The sequence below is a fragment of the Lissotriton vulgaris genome, chromosome 5, assembly GCF_964263255.1.
Source record: "Lissotriton vulgaris chromosome 5, aLisVul1.2, whole genome shotgun sequence".
NCBI lineage: Eukaryota > Metazoa > Chordata > Amphibia > Caudata > Salamandridae > Lissotriton > Lissotriton vulgaris.
In genome coordinates this window covers 841162310-841180973 of record NC_141693.1, presented here as the reverse complement: position 1 = coordinate 841180973, position 18664 = coordinate 841162310, and the positions used below count along the sequence as shown (strand labels likewise).

General features: G+C 44.7%; 1 protein-coding gene across 2 annotated transcripts in view; it reads right to left on the bottom strand.

Annotated features, from left to right (window-relative positions):
* Nucleotides 1-18664, bottom strand: part of CCAR1 (cell division cycle and apoptosis regulator 1) — a 1290009-nt gene that overhangs the window by 977381 nt on the left and 293964 nt on the right. For both annotated transcript variants that reach the window (XM_086922386.1, XM_086922387.1), the window contains exons 7-8: nucleotides 11423-11537; nucleotides 9472-9652 (exon numbers count right to left, since the gene is read on the bottom strand). In XM_086922386.1, the coding sequence (XP_086778512.1) occupies nucleotides 9472-9652; nucleotides 11423-11537 (296 nt within the window). The remainder of the gene's footprint in view (nucleotides 1-9471; nucleotides 9653-11422; nucleotides 11538-18664) is intronic.

Genomic DNA, 18664 nt, shown 5'->3' with positions numbered 1-18664 from the left:
TCTGACATGGTCCACTAGCAGGATGCAGGAGACCCTCAGACCCAGCAGCCTGAGGGTCATCCTGACCCAAACCCGGGATAGAGGCTGAAAGATCGGAATCATAGCCTGAATATCCCTGACTCGCTGTTCGGGAGAATAAACCCGAAACTGCGTCGTGGCCAGAACCGCTCCGATGAAGAGGGGCTTCTGAGAGGGGGTCAGGTGTGACTTCGGCACGTTGATGGAGAACCCCAGCGAATGCAGGAGGTCGGCCGTAGTCTGGAGCCGACAGCCTGGGGTGAGCCCGCCTTCAACAGCCAGTCGTCGAGATAGGGGAAGTCTGAAACCCCTGTTCGGCACAGATGAGCTGCGACCACCGCTATCACTTTCGTGAACACCCAAGGGGCGCTGGTGAGGCCAAAGGGGAGCATGGTAAACTGAAACTGCCCATTGCCTACCGTGAACCACAGGTAACGGCGGCAGGACGGGGATGTGAAAGTAAGCGTCCTGCAAGCCCAATGCTACCATCCAGTCTCCAGGGTCGAGGGCAGAAAAGACCTGAGGGAGAATCAACATTTTGAACTTCTCCTTCCAGAGGAAGCGGTTGACATTCCTGAGATCCAAGATAGGACGAGGGCCTTTGTCCTTCTTGGGGACCAGAAAGTAGTGGGAATAGCAGTCACGGCCTACTTCTGGGGCAGGAACGCACTCGATGGCTTCCTTGGCCAAGAGTGCCGAAACTTCCTGTTGGAGAAGGGCCAGATGATCCTCCGACATGCAATGGTACTGAGGTGGCATGGATGGAGGGGTAGTCTCCAAGAGGAGGGAGTAGCCCCTTCGGACTATTTGCAAAACCCACTTGTCCAACGTGATGGTGCGCCAGTGGGGGAGGTGATGGCGAATCCTGCCACCCACTGGGGTTTAGTGGCCTTGAAAGGTCGGACTAAGGGGGTTTGGAGGCTGCTGCTGAGGGGGCTGTGGCCAACTGGACCGCCCGCTGCCCCACAGAACCACAGCACTGGTTTCCACTTCGCCAGCCGCGCAGAGGCTGAACAGCTTGAGCCTGTCTGTGGCCCTGGGAGGGGTGTGGCGGGGCACCCCTTCCGTAGCCACAAAAGGGGCGAAAAGCAGACTACCCTGGGCGGGTGGTGGAGAGGCCCAAGGACCTGGCCGTAGCCTGCAAGTCCTTAAAGCTCTCCAGTGCATTGTGTGCTTTGTCACCGAAAAGGCGACGGCCATCAAAGAGCATGTCCATAAGAGTGGATTGGAAATCCCCAGAAAAACCAGTCGACCACAACCAGGCACAGCGTCGAAGGGCTACTGACGTGGAAATCGTTCCCGCCTAGTGTGTCGGCGGTATCCAGCCCATAGCGGATGGTAAACTTTTCTGCGTCACTCCCCTCAGCAACTGCACAGGAGAGCAAGGCCCGGGCCTCCTCCGGGCACTGGGGCAGCACTTGCGCTACAGTATCCCATACAGAGTGGGTGTAACGGCCCAATAGACATGCAGTGTTTACCGATTGCAGTCCCAATCTGGCGGAACAAAACATTTTCTTCCCAAGGTGGTACAGCTTTTTGGATTCCCTATCAGGTGGTGCGTTAGGGAATGCGCCTTTGGAAGAGGAGGCTTGGACCACCAAGCTCCCAGGGGTGGGGTGTTGGAACAGGAAAGTGGGTTCACCCAGGGCTGGACGGTGACATTGGGCAATCATTCTGTCCACATGCGCCCCTGCGTTGGGCCTGGACCAGGTGCCCAAAAGGATGTCAGTGACGGCTTCATTAAATGGCAGCAGGGGCTCCGAAGAGCTCCCTGCCTGTCAGGAGGTTAGTCCTGACTGCCAACGTAGGTAGCTCGAGGCGGAGAGCCTCGGCCACCCTACGCAACACCACTGCCTATGACGCTCCTTCCTCCATAGCCAAGGTAGGAGGAGACAACCTGCCACGGTCTGGTGAGGTATCCAGACCACTGGCTTCCCCCAGTTCCTCTCTCAAATCCGGTTCATAAGCCAACTGGTCGGTTAAAGGGTGTCCAGACCCCTCCCAGTCCTTCTTTCCCTCCTCTGGTTGCCAATCTTGTCTCAAAGAGCCAAGGTAGAACAGTCTACCTCGAGGTGGAGGTCGGCGTCGACATCGGCTGGGGACACAGCCGATGCCGGTTGCGGACGTGGTGCTGGTGGAGGCGTAACAAGGTTGAACGGCGCCGATCCAGCCTGGATCTAAGAGGACCCTGCGTCACCAAAGCCGTCGTTGCCGAAGGCCCAGGGCCCCCAAGCTGAGTCCGCGGGGCCCGATGGCGCGCCAGCAGAGTCGAGCTGCCCAAAGATGGAGTGCATCGATTCGTAAAACTGACGAAGCTAGGCAGGGGTCCCTCCCGGTCCCGAGAAGGGAGGGAAACCCAGAGCCACCCTACGGGCCTCACACGTGGAGCCGCGAGAGGGGCACCACCTGCATCCCACGTCGCGTCGGCCGACGGACGGGGAGAAGTTGAAGAGTAACGATGCTTTTTCGAATTCTTCTTGTGCTTCGATTTACTTGGCCCCGAGTGCAAAGACTTCGACGAAGAATGGTGTTGGCTCCGCAACCGGTCCCTCAACCTCTTCCGTGACATCGAGTAACGCAGAGCCGACTGCCAGGCCTCGATTAGCTTTTGCGAACGCTTCCGCAAAGTCTTCGGGCCATGGTCTGGCCGTCAGAGCACGACTTAGGGCTGTGGTCGCGCTCCAGGCAGTAGAGGCTCAAGAGGTGCGGGTCAATCACCGACATCAGTCCGTTACAGGAACCGTAGGCCTTGAACCCGGGCATCCTTTGTGCACCAGGAGTCGATGGACTCAAAAAACAAATTGGACAAAAGTAGAGAAAAAATCAGTAAAAAGTGACTGGAGGTACTGCTCTCTCCGGATCGGCACTTGCTGGCACGGAAAAAGAAAGAACTGACGCCAGCGCACGAGGGCGGCGTCTATGTAGCTACCGCGAGGTCATCCCCGGCGACCACGACGCCGACGAAGAACATGAAGTCGACCGACGCCACCTTCCGATGCGGAGGGGCACTGCTGAGGAAAAACTTTCAGGATCCAGCCTGATGCCTGGAGGTAATTCTAAGGTAAGGAATCTATAACTGTTTCTTTCAGATGACTTTCTTTAAACGGAGTGAAAAAACCCACAATTTTCAGTACAGACTAGCGTGTGGCAACAGGTCCACAAGGAATCTCTCTTCTCTGTTCATTTTTCATATAAATGATCTTCACATCAGATGTTTCAGGAGCAATGCAAGATAAACTTTTTTGGTTCTACAGCCAAAAATTCAACACTCTGGGGATTTATTGCTGCCTCCATGGTAAGAGTAAAATGCAAATTCCATTACTGGAGGAGAGCGATGCAGATGGCTCTGCGTGAAGTGACCAGCTAACGAGTAATTGAAAACCCCGCTCATGAGTCAGGAGCACAAGGGACCCTGTGCACCTCAAAAAAACAATTCTTAATTAAGGGTCTCAGTGGTCTGCATTCATGCCTGAGTGTCCAATTGAAAACTGCAATAAGGTTAACTTTACAGACAGACTGGGCTGTGCTACACATGTCATTGGCTTCTTATGCTCAATAGTAAAGATTTGGGCATTTTTATGGCAAACAATTTATTTTCATCTTCACAGGGGGCGTTTCAGAGTACCTTCTGAGCAGGGCCGGACTGGCTGTAGCAGGCACCGGGCATTTTCCTGGTGGGCCAGAAGGGTGGGGGCCTGTTTTAGACCTGTGGGGGCGGTATTACGCCCCCTCATAGTGTGGCCGGACGAGTAGATTGGACAACAGATTGCCAGGGCTGGTTGCTGTTCCCAGTCCATAGAGTGCAGTAGATTGACGTACAGCTGAGTGGTGTAGAGTACATCGCAGTGGCACAGAATGCAGTCATGCAGAGTGCAGGGGCTAGAGTGCAGGACTGGTGTGGAGTGGTGTGGCTCACTGGTTAGAGGCGGCAGACCCGTAAGCAGAGAACGGCCCGGGACCAGGGTTCAATCCCCGACGCGGCAGGGTCGTGGACCAGGGTCAAACGGACTCGATAATTCTCGCCTCGGTGCCTACTCTAACCAGGGAACACACTCGGCAACTCTGGGCATTAAGCCTGCCTCATCTCTACAATGCGCGACGGATCAGCGCTCCAGAGACGCCGACCGACACGAGGATCTTCTTCTCCCCAGGAGGCCTTTTCAAAAACCTTCCAGCACCCGCCCTAATTCAAGTGGGACGCAGTGCTGTTTTGAGTACCAAGCTCCTCCGACAGAGGCAATCACACCCCGTTGGGTCCCTCATCCTTGAGAATACCCACCCGGTCCGTTTGAATAAATAAGTGCTACTTCGTCACCCCCTGTGAGCGCGACCGCCTGCACCCCAGTTCTCCTTACCTGTGAAGTGGCCTTGCAGACCAGTAGGATAAACTCCCCCGGCCCTGATGAGAGTCCCCTCATTGTATAGGACTCGAAACGCGTAGGCCCCTTGCAGAGTGCTGCTCCCCCCTAAAACTAATAATTCAAATAACTGTGAATTCTGATACCCTGTACATGTGTATATACAATGTGTGACATCATCTAAGTGGTTGATGACTAATCTTTAATTTTTGTATATATGTATAGATTTATGGTATATCACAGATGAACATTGTATGAGCAGCCTTTGTTGTCTTTGTTTTTCTCTTTTCCCAATCTTTGTGCTGTTATCCCCCCTTTTTTTTTTTTTTTTTTGTGATCATTTTGAAATTGTATGTATATATGGATGCCTGATTTTGTATGTTTGTGATACGGATGACTAGGTGAATGAGTACTGTATATATAATGGTGTAGTGTTGTACAAAATGTACTAAATTGTTAAAAATTGTCCTTGTGAAAAGAATTGAATAAATTGCTATTAACTAGCAACAGCGTAGGTTGGAATCTATTTTTCTAACTTATCAACAAAACTTTCAGGTCAAATCAATATTCCAGTTCTGGCACTTCTTTTTGTTTATCATCTCTACAACGGCCCCCCACAGACGCTGGGGATGCCTGGTTTCACCTTGGAGATACCCAGAAAGGGACCATCTCTCAGGGAAAACCAGGACGGGTTCCCCAGCGGTCTTCAGCGCCAGGATACTCCTTGGAGTCACAGTGCGCTTTACAAGTACACCCACATTTACATTTACATTTACTGTAGAGTGCATGACTGTAGAGTGGTGCAGGGTCATAGAGCGGTGCAGAGTCATAGAGCGGTGCAGAGTCATAGAGCGGTGCAGAGTCATAGAGCGGTGCAGAGTCATAGAGCGGTGCAGGGTCATAGAGCGGTGCAGGGTCATAGAGCGGTGCAGGGTCATAGAGCGGTGCAGGGTCATAGAGCGGTGCAGGGCCATAGAGCGGTGCAGGGCCATAGAGCGGTGCAGGGCCATAGAGCGGTGCAGGGCCATAGAGCGGTGCAGGGCCATAGAGCGGTGCAGGGCCATAGAGCGGTGCAGGGTCATAGAGCGGGGACATATTTACATATTAAAATTACAATTTTAATATGTAAATATGTCCCCGAACCTTCTCCCAAGGTGACACTTTTTCTTGTTCATAGGCATAATTGACTTCAACAAAGAAGGGAATAATACGTCGCCTTCTCACCTTTGCACCCCGGTCCTGAAGAAAGCCCACTGATCATTTTGACAAACAAGGGCTGAAACATGTCGACCTTTTAATCACGAAAATAGGTAGCGTAGAGAACCCTAGTAACTCTCGAAACGCATACCAAGAATATTTTCTCCTCTTTAACTCGAATCCAGAATATTAAAATTCATTCTCTGGCTGTCCGAGTTATTTTATTATTCACCACTCTCCACTAATCACTGGACACTACTGCACATAACCTTGGATGACTACCTCCTGGTGGAGGCTGCATTCAAAACAACCCTGTGATTATGCAGACACTCGAGCACCATAGCGGAGAATCAAGATATACCGCTATTCCCGACTCCATCTCGAGTGCATGAGGGTTTTTTACCAAGGGACGTACCGAATACCTGAGGAATCCAGGTTGGCAGGACAAGTGATCCACCCCCCACTGATTTACATATTGAGATAAAGGAAACTGGATGGATCAATAATTTCCTTCTCCCTACCCCCATTGATTGAAGTAGTAGAGTAGAGTCGCACAGCATTTATTTCATTGGCACAGAGTGGAGAGGTGCAGAGTGGAGTAGAGTGGTGTGGAGTGAAGTGGCATAGAGTGCAGTGCTGTGGAGTGAAGTGGTGCGGAGTGGAGTGGTGGAGAGTGGAGTGGCCTAGACTGGAGTGATGTAGACTGCAATGTCATTGAGTGCACAATAGATTAGAGTGGCTTGGGGTACATTGGCATAGAGTGCAGCAGGTGCAGCGTGCAGTGGCATGGAGTAAAGTGACGCAGAGCAGAGTGGCACGAGTAGAGTTGCATAGAGTTCAGTAGCAGAGAGTGCAGTGCTGTAGAGTAGTGTCAAGAGTGCAGTTGTGTAGAGTGGCGAAGAGTGCAGTATCAGAGTATAGTGGTGTACAGTGTAGTGGTGCAGAGTAGATTGGTATAGAGTGCAGTGGCATAGATTGTATTGGTTTTAAGTAAAGCAATGTAAAAAGCATTGGTGTAGAGTGCAGATGCAGAGTGCAGCAGTAGAAAATTGCGTGGCGTAGTGTGGAGTGGCGTAGAGTGGAATAGACTGCATTGGCATAGAACAGATTGTTTCAGAGTGAAGTGGCATAGAGTGCAGTGGTATAGAGTAGAGTCCCCCAGATGCATTTATGCAAAGTAGATTAGAGAGGATTGGCATACTGTACAGCGGCGTAGAGTGGAGCGATGCAGAGTAGAGTGGCGTAGACTTCAGTGGCAGTGAGAGCAGTGTTGCAGAGTAGAATGACGTAGAGCAAAGTGGCATAGAGTGGAGTTGTGTAGGGTAGAGTGCAGCGACATGAGTGGAGTGATGTAGAGTGGTGTAGAGTGCATTGGCATAGAGTAGAGTGTTGGCAAGAGTAGAAGAGTGCAGTGTCGAAGAGTAGAGTGGTGCACAGTAGAGCAGAGTAGAGTGATGCAGAGAGCAGTGAAGTAGAGTGCAATGGTGTATAGTGACGTAGCGTGGTGTCATAGTGTAGAATGTTGTAGAGGTATAGTGGCGTAAAGTGCAGTAGTGCAAAGTACCTGGCAAGGTACAGTGACATAGGGTGCTTTGGTTTGAGTAAAGTGGTTTAGAGTGAATTGGCCAACAGTGCAATGGTTTAGAGTAAAGTCTCGTAGAGTGGTATAGTGTAGAGTACTGTGGCGCAGAATGCAGAGGCGCAGAGTGGTGTAGAGTAGACTGTATCAGAGTGGAATGGTACAGGGTAGATTAGAGTGCAGTGGCACACAGTAGTGGGGTAGAGTGCACTGGCGTAGAGTAGAGTATTACAGCATTGATTACAGTGGCATGGAGTGGCAAAGAGTAGAGTGGCGTAAAGTGCAGTGGCATTGAGTAGATTGTTTCAGAGTAGTGTGAAGTGGCGTAGAGTGAAGTGGCATAGAGTGGAGTGGCGAAGAGTGGAGTGGTATAGAGCAGAGGCATAGACTGCATTGGTGTAGAGTGCAATGTTGTGGAGTAGTGTGGTGTAGATTAGTGTGCAGTGGTGTACAGCGCAGTGGAGTACAGCGCAATGGAGTACAGCGCAGTGGAGTACAGCATAATGGTGCATAGTAGAGTGCACTGGCAGAGTTGAGTAATGCAGAGTAGAGAGGCATAAAGTGAAGTGGTGTAAAGTGCAGTGGTGCATAGTAGATCAGAGTGGCATAGAATGCAGAAGAGTGGCATAGAATGGTGCAGAGTAGAGTGCAGAGCCAGAGAGTTCAGTGGCAAATGGTGCAGTGGCAGAGAGTGCAGTGCTGCAGAGTAGAGTGGAGCAGAGGGCATGGGTGTAGAGTGCAGTGGTGCAGAGTAAAGTGAGAATGCAATGGCGTAGAGTAGCTTGGCATAAAGTGCAGAGGCGTATAGTGTCATACAGTGCAGTGGTGCAGAGTAGATTGGCAGAGAGTGCAGTGGTGTACAGTGTATTGGTTTTGAGTAAAGGGTGTAAAGTGCTGCGGTGTGGTGTCGATTGGCGCAAAGGGAAACAGAGTGGCATAGACTACAGAGGCAGAGTGGACTGAAGTGGCGTACAAGGCTGTGGTATAGAGTACAGTGTTGTAGAGTGAAGAGTAGATTACATTGGCGCAGAGTGGATTGGCGTAGAGTTCAGCGGCATAGAGTGTCATAACGTAGAGTGGCAGAAAGTGCAGTGTTCCGGTGTATACGGTCGTGGAGTACAGTGGTGGATAGTAGAGAGGCGTGGAGTGCATTTGAGTAGAGTGTAGTGACGCAGAGTAGAGTGGCTTGGAATACAGTGGTGCAGAGTAGAATAAAGTTGTGTAGAGTGCAGTGACGAAGAGTAGAACAGAGTGGCGTAGAGTGCAGTGGGGTATAGTATAGTGGCATAAGAGTTTTGTGCAGAGTAGATTGGCGTACAGTGCATTGGTTTTGAGTAAAGTTGTGTAGAGTGCTTTGGCGCAGAGTGCAGTGTTTAGAGTAGGGTGGCATACAGAAGAGTGTCGCGGAGTGGTGAAGAGTGCAGCAGTGCATATTTGAGTAGTGTGGGGTTGAGAAAAAAAGGCAGAGTGGAGTGGTGCAGAGAAGAGTGCAGTGGTGAAAGTAGTGCAGAGTAGAGTGGTGTGGGGTCAATTTGAGCATGCATGGTATGGTAGTGAATTGCCATTATAGACAACACATCTTCAATTGAAATGACCATTACATATAGGTTTACTGAAAAAAGTACAATGCGCATAAACGATAATGTGTGGAAACGTCATCACCCAATGTATTGATTTGATTGCCAGCACAGTTAAATTACAAACATTTAAATTTAATTGTATCCGAAAAAAAAAAATAACACCTGTACGGACTTCCTCAAGAAGACCCCCTCTGGCCAGCATCATTGTCACATAAATCCTCTCACTTTGAAGTTAGAGAAAGAAAAATAAACACCAAACTCCCTGGAAGAGACAGCCTGACATCTGACCTCTGTCTTTGTATGCACAGCAAATGTGACAAGATAAGAACAAGATTTAAAGGCCTGTTTACAGAAAGAGAGTTTGTGGAAAAATACAGTAAACAAGGCTTGGGCAACGAGAGGGACAAACTCGAGCGGATAGCCCAAAGCAAATAAAGCCAGCAAAATGTAAGTAACAAACCACAAAGCCAATGGTAAGCAATGGGTGGAGTGCATTCCTAGGTCAACTTTCTTAATGTCCCCAGGATGTCTTAAGCAAACCAGACAGCTGCGCCGTCTGCGACCTAAAGCGCGCACACCAGCCTTCTTCAAACCTCTCTTTTACTATATGTGGGTGAAACCGTTGTCAGTTTTCTCGAACCACCAGCTGACCCGGCTGACCTAAGTATGAGAATCTGTGAACTCTCAAACGTTGCAGAACATCACAGAAAAAAGTGGGTAACATACAAAAATGGCATACCTTTTTGTTGCTGTAACAATGTGGGAGGTTGAGCGTGCAGCAAAGGAGCAATTGAAGCTGCTGACATCTGAGCCTGTAAAATAGTCTGGGGTTGTGGTGTAGAAGGCTGCACGCTGAAAGCCTGCTGTGAAATAGGTTGGAGTACAGATGCTGGAGTCTTCAACAAAGGTTGAGCCTGATTCTGCAAGGAATATATTGTGAATCTAGTGATAATGACTGAATGATGCAACTAATTTAAGGTCAAGCACACCTACATGATGCTGAATATGTATTTCTACAGTTATTTAAAACCATTACAAGAACATAAACAATATAACAATTCACTAATTAGGTTAACATATTCTAAAACAACACAAAGCTACAACTCATTACACGGCTACAGGTATAAACATTAAGATGCTGCTAGTCACAGGGTGCATCAGCACAGGTGTATGCATAACTGAATTGAGTCAGTCCTATATACTGCTTTTTGTAATTACGGCTATTTTTCGACTCTGTTGTTTGTACTGCATGGATTATCATTACCACCTCTCTACAGCACAAGTGGCCTCTGTGTATACCATGTACTATATTTTAAAGACAATGTTGGAGCATTCTCAAATGATGGCACCATTTGAGGTATGCTACTTGCTCTGCAAGTGTCTGCCTGACCACATCATATTTCAGTCTTACCTGGGCCTGCGACACATATGGTGACAGATCGCAACACATTCTGTAAGTATTACACAGAAGCAAATGAAAACGTCTAGAAACTTTCCCAAAAGTTGCTTTTGAGTCGCCAGGTAAAAATTTATTTTTTACTACCTATAACAAAGGCTGTAAAGAAGAGCTATATAAAGCAATGGGGTAGCCCAGTCTAGCGCAGAGCCTGGGGATTAGTACTATATGCGAAACAATGGTTCTGACACTCTCAAAAATCTAAATAACCTTTTTTGCAATTGTGTCTCTCCAAATAGATGAGAACAGTCAACAAATGAAAAAACAAAAGAGAAAACAAAATGTACCTTATGTCCAAACCCAAAAAGCGCAAAAAACGTATCTTATATTCCACTATATATTTTTATCAGTTTTGGGAAAAATCAGTGTAAACTTATTGCAATACATATATTAACATACACACAGAACAGTTCTTCTGAACTAACATTTAAGACTTAGATGTACACAAACATTTAAAATATTTACATGTCACAAAACATTCCACAAAATACATGGACATATACTGCATGGAAAAATTATATTTAAACACAGTGCAACATTTTGAAAGAAGAAAAAAGAAGAAATATCAGCCCAGTAAGAGATTAATCCAATTATTAGTTTAGTATCCTGGGTGATCATCAACACTTGATTATAAAGCGTTGATGTTTCGACCCCTGAAAAAAGCGCGAAATTATAACCGTCTTGGTGGGGTCTTCATTGGGACTAACTGGAGGATCTGTGTGTAGCCTGTGTGGGGCTTCCACCCGGTCATCTATTTGTGACACTGTAGTCCTAATCACGTGCTGTGAGTGATCTGTTCACTTCAGAATATAAAAAGGTGAGCCATTCCTACGGCGTCAGGCGCACAGGGCTCCATGTGGATTTCTTTGCAATAATGGGAAGGTGACTCCAAGGTGCCTTCCGCCTCCTCAAACGGGCCTTCTTTGAACTTCAAAGGCTCATAAGATAAGTGTTTTGCGCTTTTTGGGTTTGGACATAAGGTACATTTTGTTTTCTCTTTTGTTTTTTTCATTTGTTGACTGTTCTCATCCATTTGGAGAGACACAATTGCAAAAAAGGTTTAGATTTTTAAGAGTGGCAGAACCACTGTATCGCAAATAGTAAAGAAGAGCTACGCAATCTATTTGATAAGGTGTTAAATGAGAATCCACTGGAGAGTGTTTTTGTCCTGCATGACAGCCGGCCATTACAGACACCAAAGTACTTATCATGAGATACACACTGGTACATTTACCTGGTTTGGAAGAGTTTGAATTCGTTGTGCATTCCATTTAAATGGCATATTAGGATTATATGTTGCTTCTACCAATACTCTGTCTCCAACCTGGGGGGTCTTTCCTTTAACAGCACTAGAAAGCAAAATTATGAGAAAAAAACAAATTATAAAACCTTTACTAAACCTATAAAAAGTTACTTCTCTTTGAATACAGTTCAACATCTCTGATACCTTTAACAATTCTGCATGTTGCATCAAATTTTGACAAGCTGAGAGTACACACACATATAAATATGCCAAACAAAGTCTCTCGTTTCCAGAGCCCAGGACCCTTCAGGGCGACCTCAATGAAATGGGCACGAGCAGCCCACAAAGCACTTGCCATGCAAAACAAACATTTTGAGGCCCAATACCGCAGTTTCAGGATGCCACACAGTCCAGCAGCGCCTGCTTCCCTTTCCCCAACGTTTCGGCTGAATGCCTTGCTCACAGGAGGAAGAAGACACCAACGTGTGCTTGGGGGTTGTAAATATTGGAAGTCCTTATTTCAAGTCTAGTTGTACATTAATACTTGGAAACTGCACTGATGTTCAGTGGTTCAATTCAATCAAAGTTAATCAAGTGTTATGCCGCAATGTTTCCATTCTGCGTGCGACCAGCAGACACCATTACCTGCAGTCCGATCTTTGCAGGAACCATCCTGATGGAATCCTTCCACACGCATTCCGTTTTCACTATTTAGCATATCCTCTGTAGGTCGGGTGTGTGAGTGAGTATATAAATATATACATATAAATATATATACATACATATACATATATACATACACATATACATATATACATATACTTTAAGCAACCATGTCCGACATAGTCCGATACAGGGGACTTCTTGAGGACATTAACCAACATGAGATGGCAACATGGTTTCCGTTTGATAACTATTGATGTAGTTTCCTTATATACTTCCATCAATCACGAAATAGGGCCCAATGCTGTCGGATACTTTCTAAAACAAAGAAATATTCAAGAACTGAAACACACAAAAATGTTGATGGAGATGAATGAACTCTGTCTGAGGAATAATATCTTTCTCTTTAACCACCAAGTGTACACCCAAAAGTGCGGCACTGCCATGGGAGTTTCATTTTCACCCAGCTATGCCAAACTCACCATAAGTTGGTGGGAGAAGTTCATAGCGTGGAGTGGGGAGAATGAGAGATTTACTACCAATATCGAACAATGGTTAAGATACATAGACAATCTTTTCCTCATTTGGAATGGCAGTATAGACGAGTTCAAAGACTATTTCGAAATCCTAAACAATAACACTGTGGGATTAAAATTCACTTACAACATAAGCAAGAAACAAATCCAATTTCTGGATGTAACGGTATATCTAGCCAAGAATCAAATCCACACTAAAGTGTATCGGAAGACACAGCCACGAACAGTAAACTCCATGGTTCTAGCTTCCATCCTACCCAATTGAATAGAAGTATCCCCTACGGGGAATTCGTTAGGATGAGAAGAAACTGCTTAGAAAATTAAGTAGCAGAGAAGAACTTTAAAGAAACTGAACAGAGATTTATCAAGAGAGGTTACAAACAAAGGGATGTTAAACAAGGACTGGAAAGGGCAAAGAAAATATCCAGGGCCGAGACTCTAATAAATTAAGACAATGAACCAAAAAATAAATCGGATGATGTGACAAGATTGATCTTAACATATAGCAAGGAAATCTATAACATTGTGAATATTCTCAGAAAATATTGGAACATTCTTTGTGAAAGATGCAGACATTGGAAACAAGATCAGAATGATACCAATGGTAACGTATCACAAAGGGCCTCATCTAAGAGACAAACGTGTCAGAAGTCATTACCAACGACTTGGCTCATGGAAAGACAGAGAGGAGTCATCGATTGTAACAAATGCAAAGCCGGCAAGATAGGCAGAAACATGAAAGCGATCAAAGACTTCGCAGGAAGAACATTCCTAATCAATGAGAGAATAACCTGCAAGACAACATATGTTGTCTACATGGTTGAAAATATGAACAGACTACGTTATATAGGCAGCACAATCTGTCCGCTGCAAAATCAAATTTTAGAGCACCTAAGGGCGATCCAGAATGAGGATATAAACTATGCAATTTCAAAACATCTGCATACCCATCACAAAACCAATAGCCAAGGTATAAGATATTTTGGCATTTCAACTGTTCCTGCAAATGAAAGAGGGGGAAATCAAACCTTGAAATTGAGAAGGTTGGAGTCGCGTCTGATCATCAGGTTCAAGACCAAGACTCCGTATGGTCTGAACAGAGATAAAGAGCTGTACATCCATCTATAAGGAAGATGATAATACCTATTGCTCCACAAAATGGAAATGCAGAATAAAAAAAAAAAGGAGTGGAATTAAAGAAAGGAACTGGGTACTAACTCGAAAAGAAACCCTTTACGAATTATAACTTTCTAAGTTATAAGTTGATATCGCTCATCAGAAAGAGACCAGTGTAATATCTACAAAGATAAATAAAAAGTCATTGGCGCAGACATAAAAGGAAGAGGGTACTTAGCCAGAAATCAGATATGCTCCGTGAGCCACAAAAAATGTGCGAAACCACATTTCCACTCACTATCCGCGTGTAATCATCATTTGATTCAAACTTGACTACAACACTAAATACATTGGCAATAAACTTTAATAATAACAATAGAAAGGATGGAATGCAAGTAAAATTGATAAACCATTGATAAATAATATGAAAGACAATCGTGACCAGAGAGAAATACAAGTCCCATAATGCCTCATAATGGGCTAATACGGGTTCAATATAACGAGATGAAAGAGAATGGACTCATGTAACCATGAACAAGACCATTTCTTGGTCGAAACGTCGGTGGTGGTGATAATTGTGCTCTGAGAATAAATGGCAATGAAGTTGCAAGTGATTACTGGACTGAGGTCCAATTCTTTTTGGTGATATATATATATATATATATATATATATGTATATATATATTCGGTCAGTCAGTCAAATTGACTTTATTCGGTTAATTAAAACCATAAAAGTATACTACAAAATGCATTATAAGATACTTTACAAAAAAATTAAATAAACAATCATCACAATTTATCAAAAGACATAATTAATTCATCGATATACACATTAAAAGGGGAACATTTCATAAAATTCCTGACACATGAAGCACATTATTAGCAAAACTTCCTTTCCTCTTAATCCTGACAGCTGTGTTTAAAAAGCTAGCTATATTAAAAATTTCCCAGATAATATTTAACATTTGCAAATAAATAAAAGCAGGTCTTGCATGGGTAAACCTTTGCCTTTTTAAAATCGGTATTATAAATTAATTACTGATGTGCAAAAAATATTCACAAAATAAAACAAAATGCATGGAGTCCGGAGTAGAAAAATTGTCACAGGTGCATACATCAAGGTCCTCCAGCTTTTTCCATCCCTTTGGTTCAGCAAAAAGCAAATGCATTTGATTTAAGCTAAAACGAACCAATAAAAAACGATGATGCTGGTTAGACACAACGGTTAAGTATGGCTCAATCGTTAATGATGTACATTTCAAAATGATGAGCCCGAACAAGCGGTTTACTTAACTCCTTCAGCTCTCTTTCACTTTGGGATACCTGAACATACATATTTTTGACCCACAGTTTGTCAGCTTTTAGCAGTTTCTCCGGGGAGCCAAAGAGCTCAGGTCTCCCTAAATAAGCTGCAGTCCTTTTGACATAGTTTAGCCATGGGAGGCTACTAGCCAAGTCAAGAGTTAAGCAATCACGAATAATAACGCGGTTCCTCTCCAACTCCGGATTTGTCCAGTTACTTATCCACTTGAGCAGAGGGGCAATTCCTATGGTGTCTGTTATAAAACCTATGCCCATTTCTTGATGTATAATATAAGTGGATGTCGATGACGGTACGGCTAACAAATTTCTTACAAAATTATTTTCCACTATTTGCACATTCCCGGCATTCCTGTAACCCCAAAGTTCTGAACCATAGCTCGCAATAGCAAGGCATTTGGCCCTGTAGATATTTAACATAGCTTGTATGGGTTTAGAACCCAATCTACGGGCAAAATCTAAAACAGCAATAGTTGATCTTGCCATTATATTTCTTTTGGCCTGCATTTGTGGGATCCAGGAGCCACTTTCGTCAAATAACACTCCCAAATATTAGAATGACGTTACCCGCGTAACATTGTTTCCCTCACAATAGTGGCTCTTACATTTCTTTGGCTTGGCCCCCATGATCATAATTTGGGACTTAGAGAAATTTACATCCAAGTCCAAGGACTTCATGAAAGAGGCAAAAGTGGTTAAAAGATGCTGTAGGCCATTCGCTGTTCAAGCTAATAGAGCAGCGTCAGCCCCATATAGCCGGGCCGGAATTAATCTCTCTCCTATGCGCGGAATATCCATACAAGCACCCGATAAAACTGTTTCAAGGTTAATAATATATAGAGTGAATAAGAGTGGGGCTAAAATACAGCCCTGTCTCACTCCTTTATACGGATGCTACGTGATAAGTTCCCTCTTTGATCGAATCGTACCGTGGCACCCAGATCTTGATGCAAATCTGCCCAAAAAATTACAATATTTTCATCTAATCCTAATTTCAAGAGAAGGTGCCATAACTTGGACCTGTTCACTCGGTCGAAAGCCAAAGAAAGGTCCATAAATGCTAAATGAAGTGTGCTCTTCTTCGCAATGGTATATTTCCTGGTCAACAAGAGCAAGTTCAGGCATGGTCGGTGGTACCTCTCCCCTTCCAAAATCCATACTGAAGATTAGAAAGGATATTAGCATCATTCATACAGTCTGTAAGCTTGGACAAAACTACTCTTCCTAGCACCTTCACAGCAGAATCGATCAAAGAAATTGGCCTATAACAAGGCGGGTCACTTCTAAAACACTTTTTAAAAACTGGTACTATTACTGATAGCGACCTTGATTTTGGTAAACCCACTTTATAGGCTTTTTTTAAAAACATTAGCAAGCAGCTTAGACCAAAGGGGATGTTCGTTATGAAGAGGTCGGCAGGAACCCCATCCGGGCCAGAAGACATTTGGGCTATAGCCTTTGCTACTTCACTAACTGTAAAGGTTAGAAAATATTTCTTACCCACATAGAGTCCCATGGTTCGCTATCTCCCTGGTCCCCATAAATGGCTTTAATGCACTGCTCATGACATCACATATTACATCATTCTTGCCATGGTCAATGATATCTCAAATGACCACTGATGACATCATCCAGTGACTGTGTGTTTCTGCAAGGTTTAAATATGTTTTATATATATGCCAAGATGTATTGAAGAATGATTGTGTGTATTAGTGTCTGGATAGAGGATTTACGAGGCGTGTGACTGATTGTATAAGTGACTGATTAAACGTGTCTTACTGAATGCATGGGTTAGTGACTAAAGTGTGTGAATGTCTGAATCAGTCTGTTTGTTGTTGTGTAAGCTGGTACATGGGTTGGTCAGTATCTACATGACTGTCTATATGGGTTATTGATTGATTGCCTAAGTATTTGTATGGGTGCCTGAGTGGGTGTGCGGGTGGGTGGGCTGGAGGTGTGCGTAGATGTGCGAGTAGTTGATTCACTGGGTGTATGGTTTCAAGAGTGCATGCGGAAACAGCTCTATGAGTGGGTGAGTGTGTGTATGGGTGTGTTGGTGAGTGAATGGAGGTCTCAGTGGTACATGTGAGTAACTACATATGTAAAAGGCCTTATGTGTAAGTGATGTTGTATATAAATAACTATATCTGAGAGTGAGTGATTGTGAGAGTGGCTGTATGGATGAATGTGTACTTGTAACAGTGATTATATAAGAGTAAGTATGCATTATTATCTGTATGAATTAGTGAGGTGGTGTGTGTATAACTGTATAGGTGAGTAAATCAGAGTGTGATTGATTCTTTACATCACTGACTAGGTGTGTGAGTAACTCCATGGATGAGTGGCGGCGTGTGAGTGTCTGAATAGGTGTAAGAGTGCATATGATAGTGTTGTATTGATGAGTGACTGCATGTATAAGTGATTGTATGCGTTAATGAGTGGATGTGTGTGTAGACCTAGGAATTAGTGAGTGCATATGTAGTAAATGTATTGGTGTCTTGATGGTTTCGAAAATGGTAGTCGGTATTTTACAGTGGGTGTATCAAAGGTTACATTAGACTGTGAGGAGGTGCATCACATTTTCACGTGGATGATGTCATCAGCGACATCATCAGTGATGTCACTGACCATGCCATGAATGATGTAATATGTGACGTCCTGAGCAGTGCATTGCGGGGGTGCTGAACTAACTATAACAGTGACATTTCTTTGCAGTGAAAAACTAACTGTAACAGTAGTCTGTTGTAAGTTATAATTTAACAATGTTTATAACTTAATTAGCAGGGGTTCGATGGGCTTTGTCAGTTGCTTATTGGACTCCGGGCTGATGAGGCGCTCCTCCTGTGGTTGAAACCTCTGGAATAAACTTACCTGTTAATCTACTTCGTTTTCCTTGGATTATTAAGACCTCTTGGTCTTCTACAGGACTTCGACAAACATATTGGCCCTATCGCTTCTAATGGATGCCATCAAAAACATCAATAAACCGCTCTACGTTTGCTTCATAGACTATAAATCTGCCTTTGACATCGACAGGAAGAAACTCTGGTCAAAACTCTCTAAAATGAAAATCAATACAAGACTTCTGTCTCAGTTGATGTTACTCCACACTGACACATGGGTACAAATAAAGCTGGGTTCCGGTGATGGCTTATCGAGGAGAATACCAAAAACCAAGGGGCTGAAGCAGGGGTGCGTGATGGCGCCGACTCAGTTTAATCTATTCATAGCAGATTTCTCGCCAGAACTGGATAATTGCAACCAATAAACCCCCTAATCTTGGAGGATTCGCCCTCTCGAATTTGCTCTCCGCAGGTGATCTCGTCCTAATTAGCTGTACGCCAATTGGCCTGCAACATCTGATAAATACCACAAGAAACTTCTCCACCAAGAATGGAATAAGTATAAACTTAGGCAAAACCAAAGTGATGGTTATAAACCAGAAAAAGAAAGCACATCTGTTTCGATGGGAGTTGGAAGGTCTGAGACTCGACATTGTAGAAGAATTCAAATACTTGAGCATAATACTAAACAAAGGCGCGTTCCTCCCACAAAAAGCAATCATAAGAGGCAGAGGAACTACAATAGCTGTCCAATT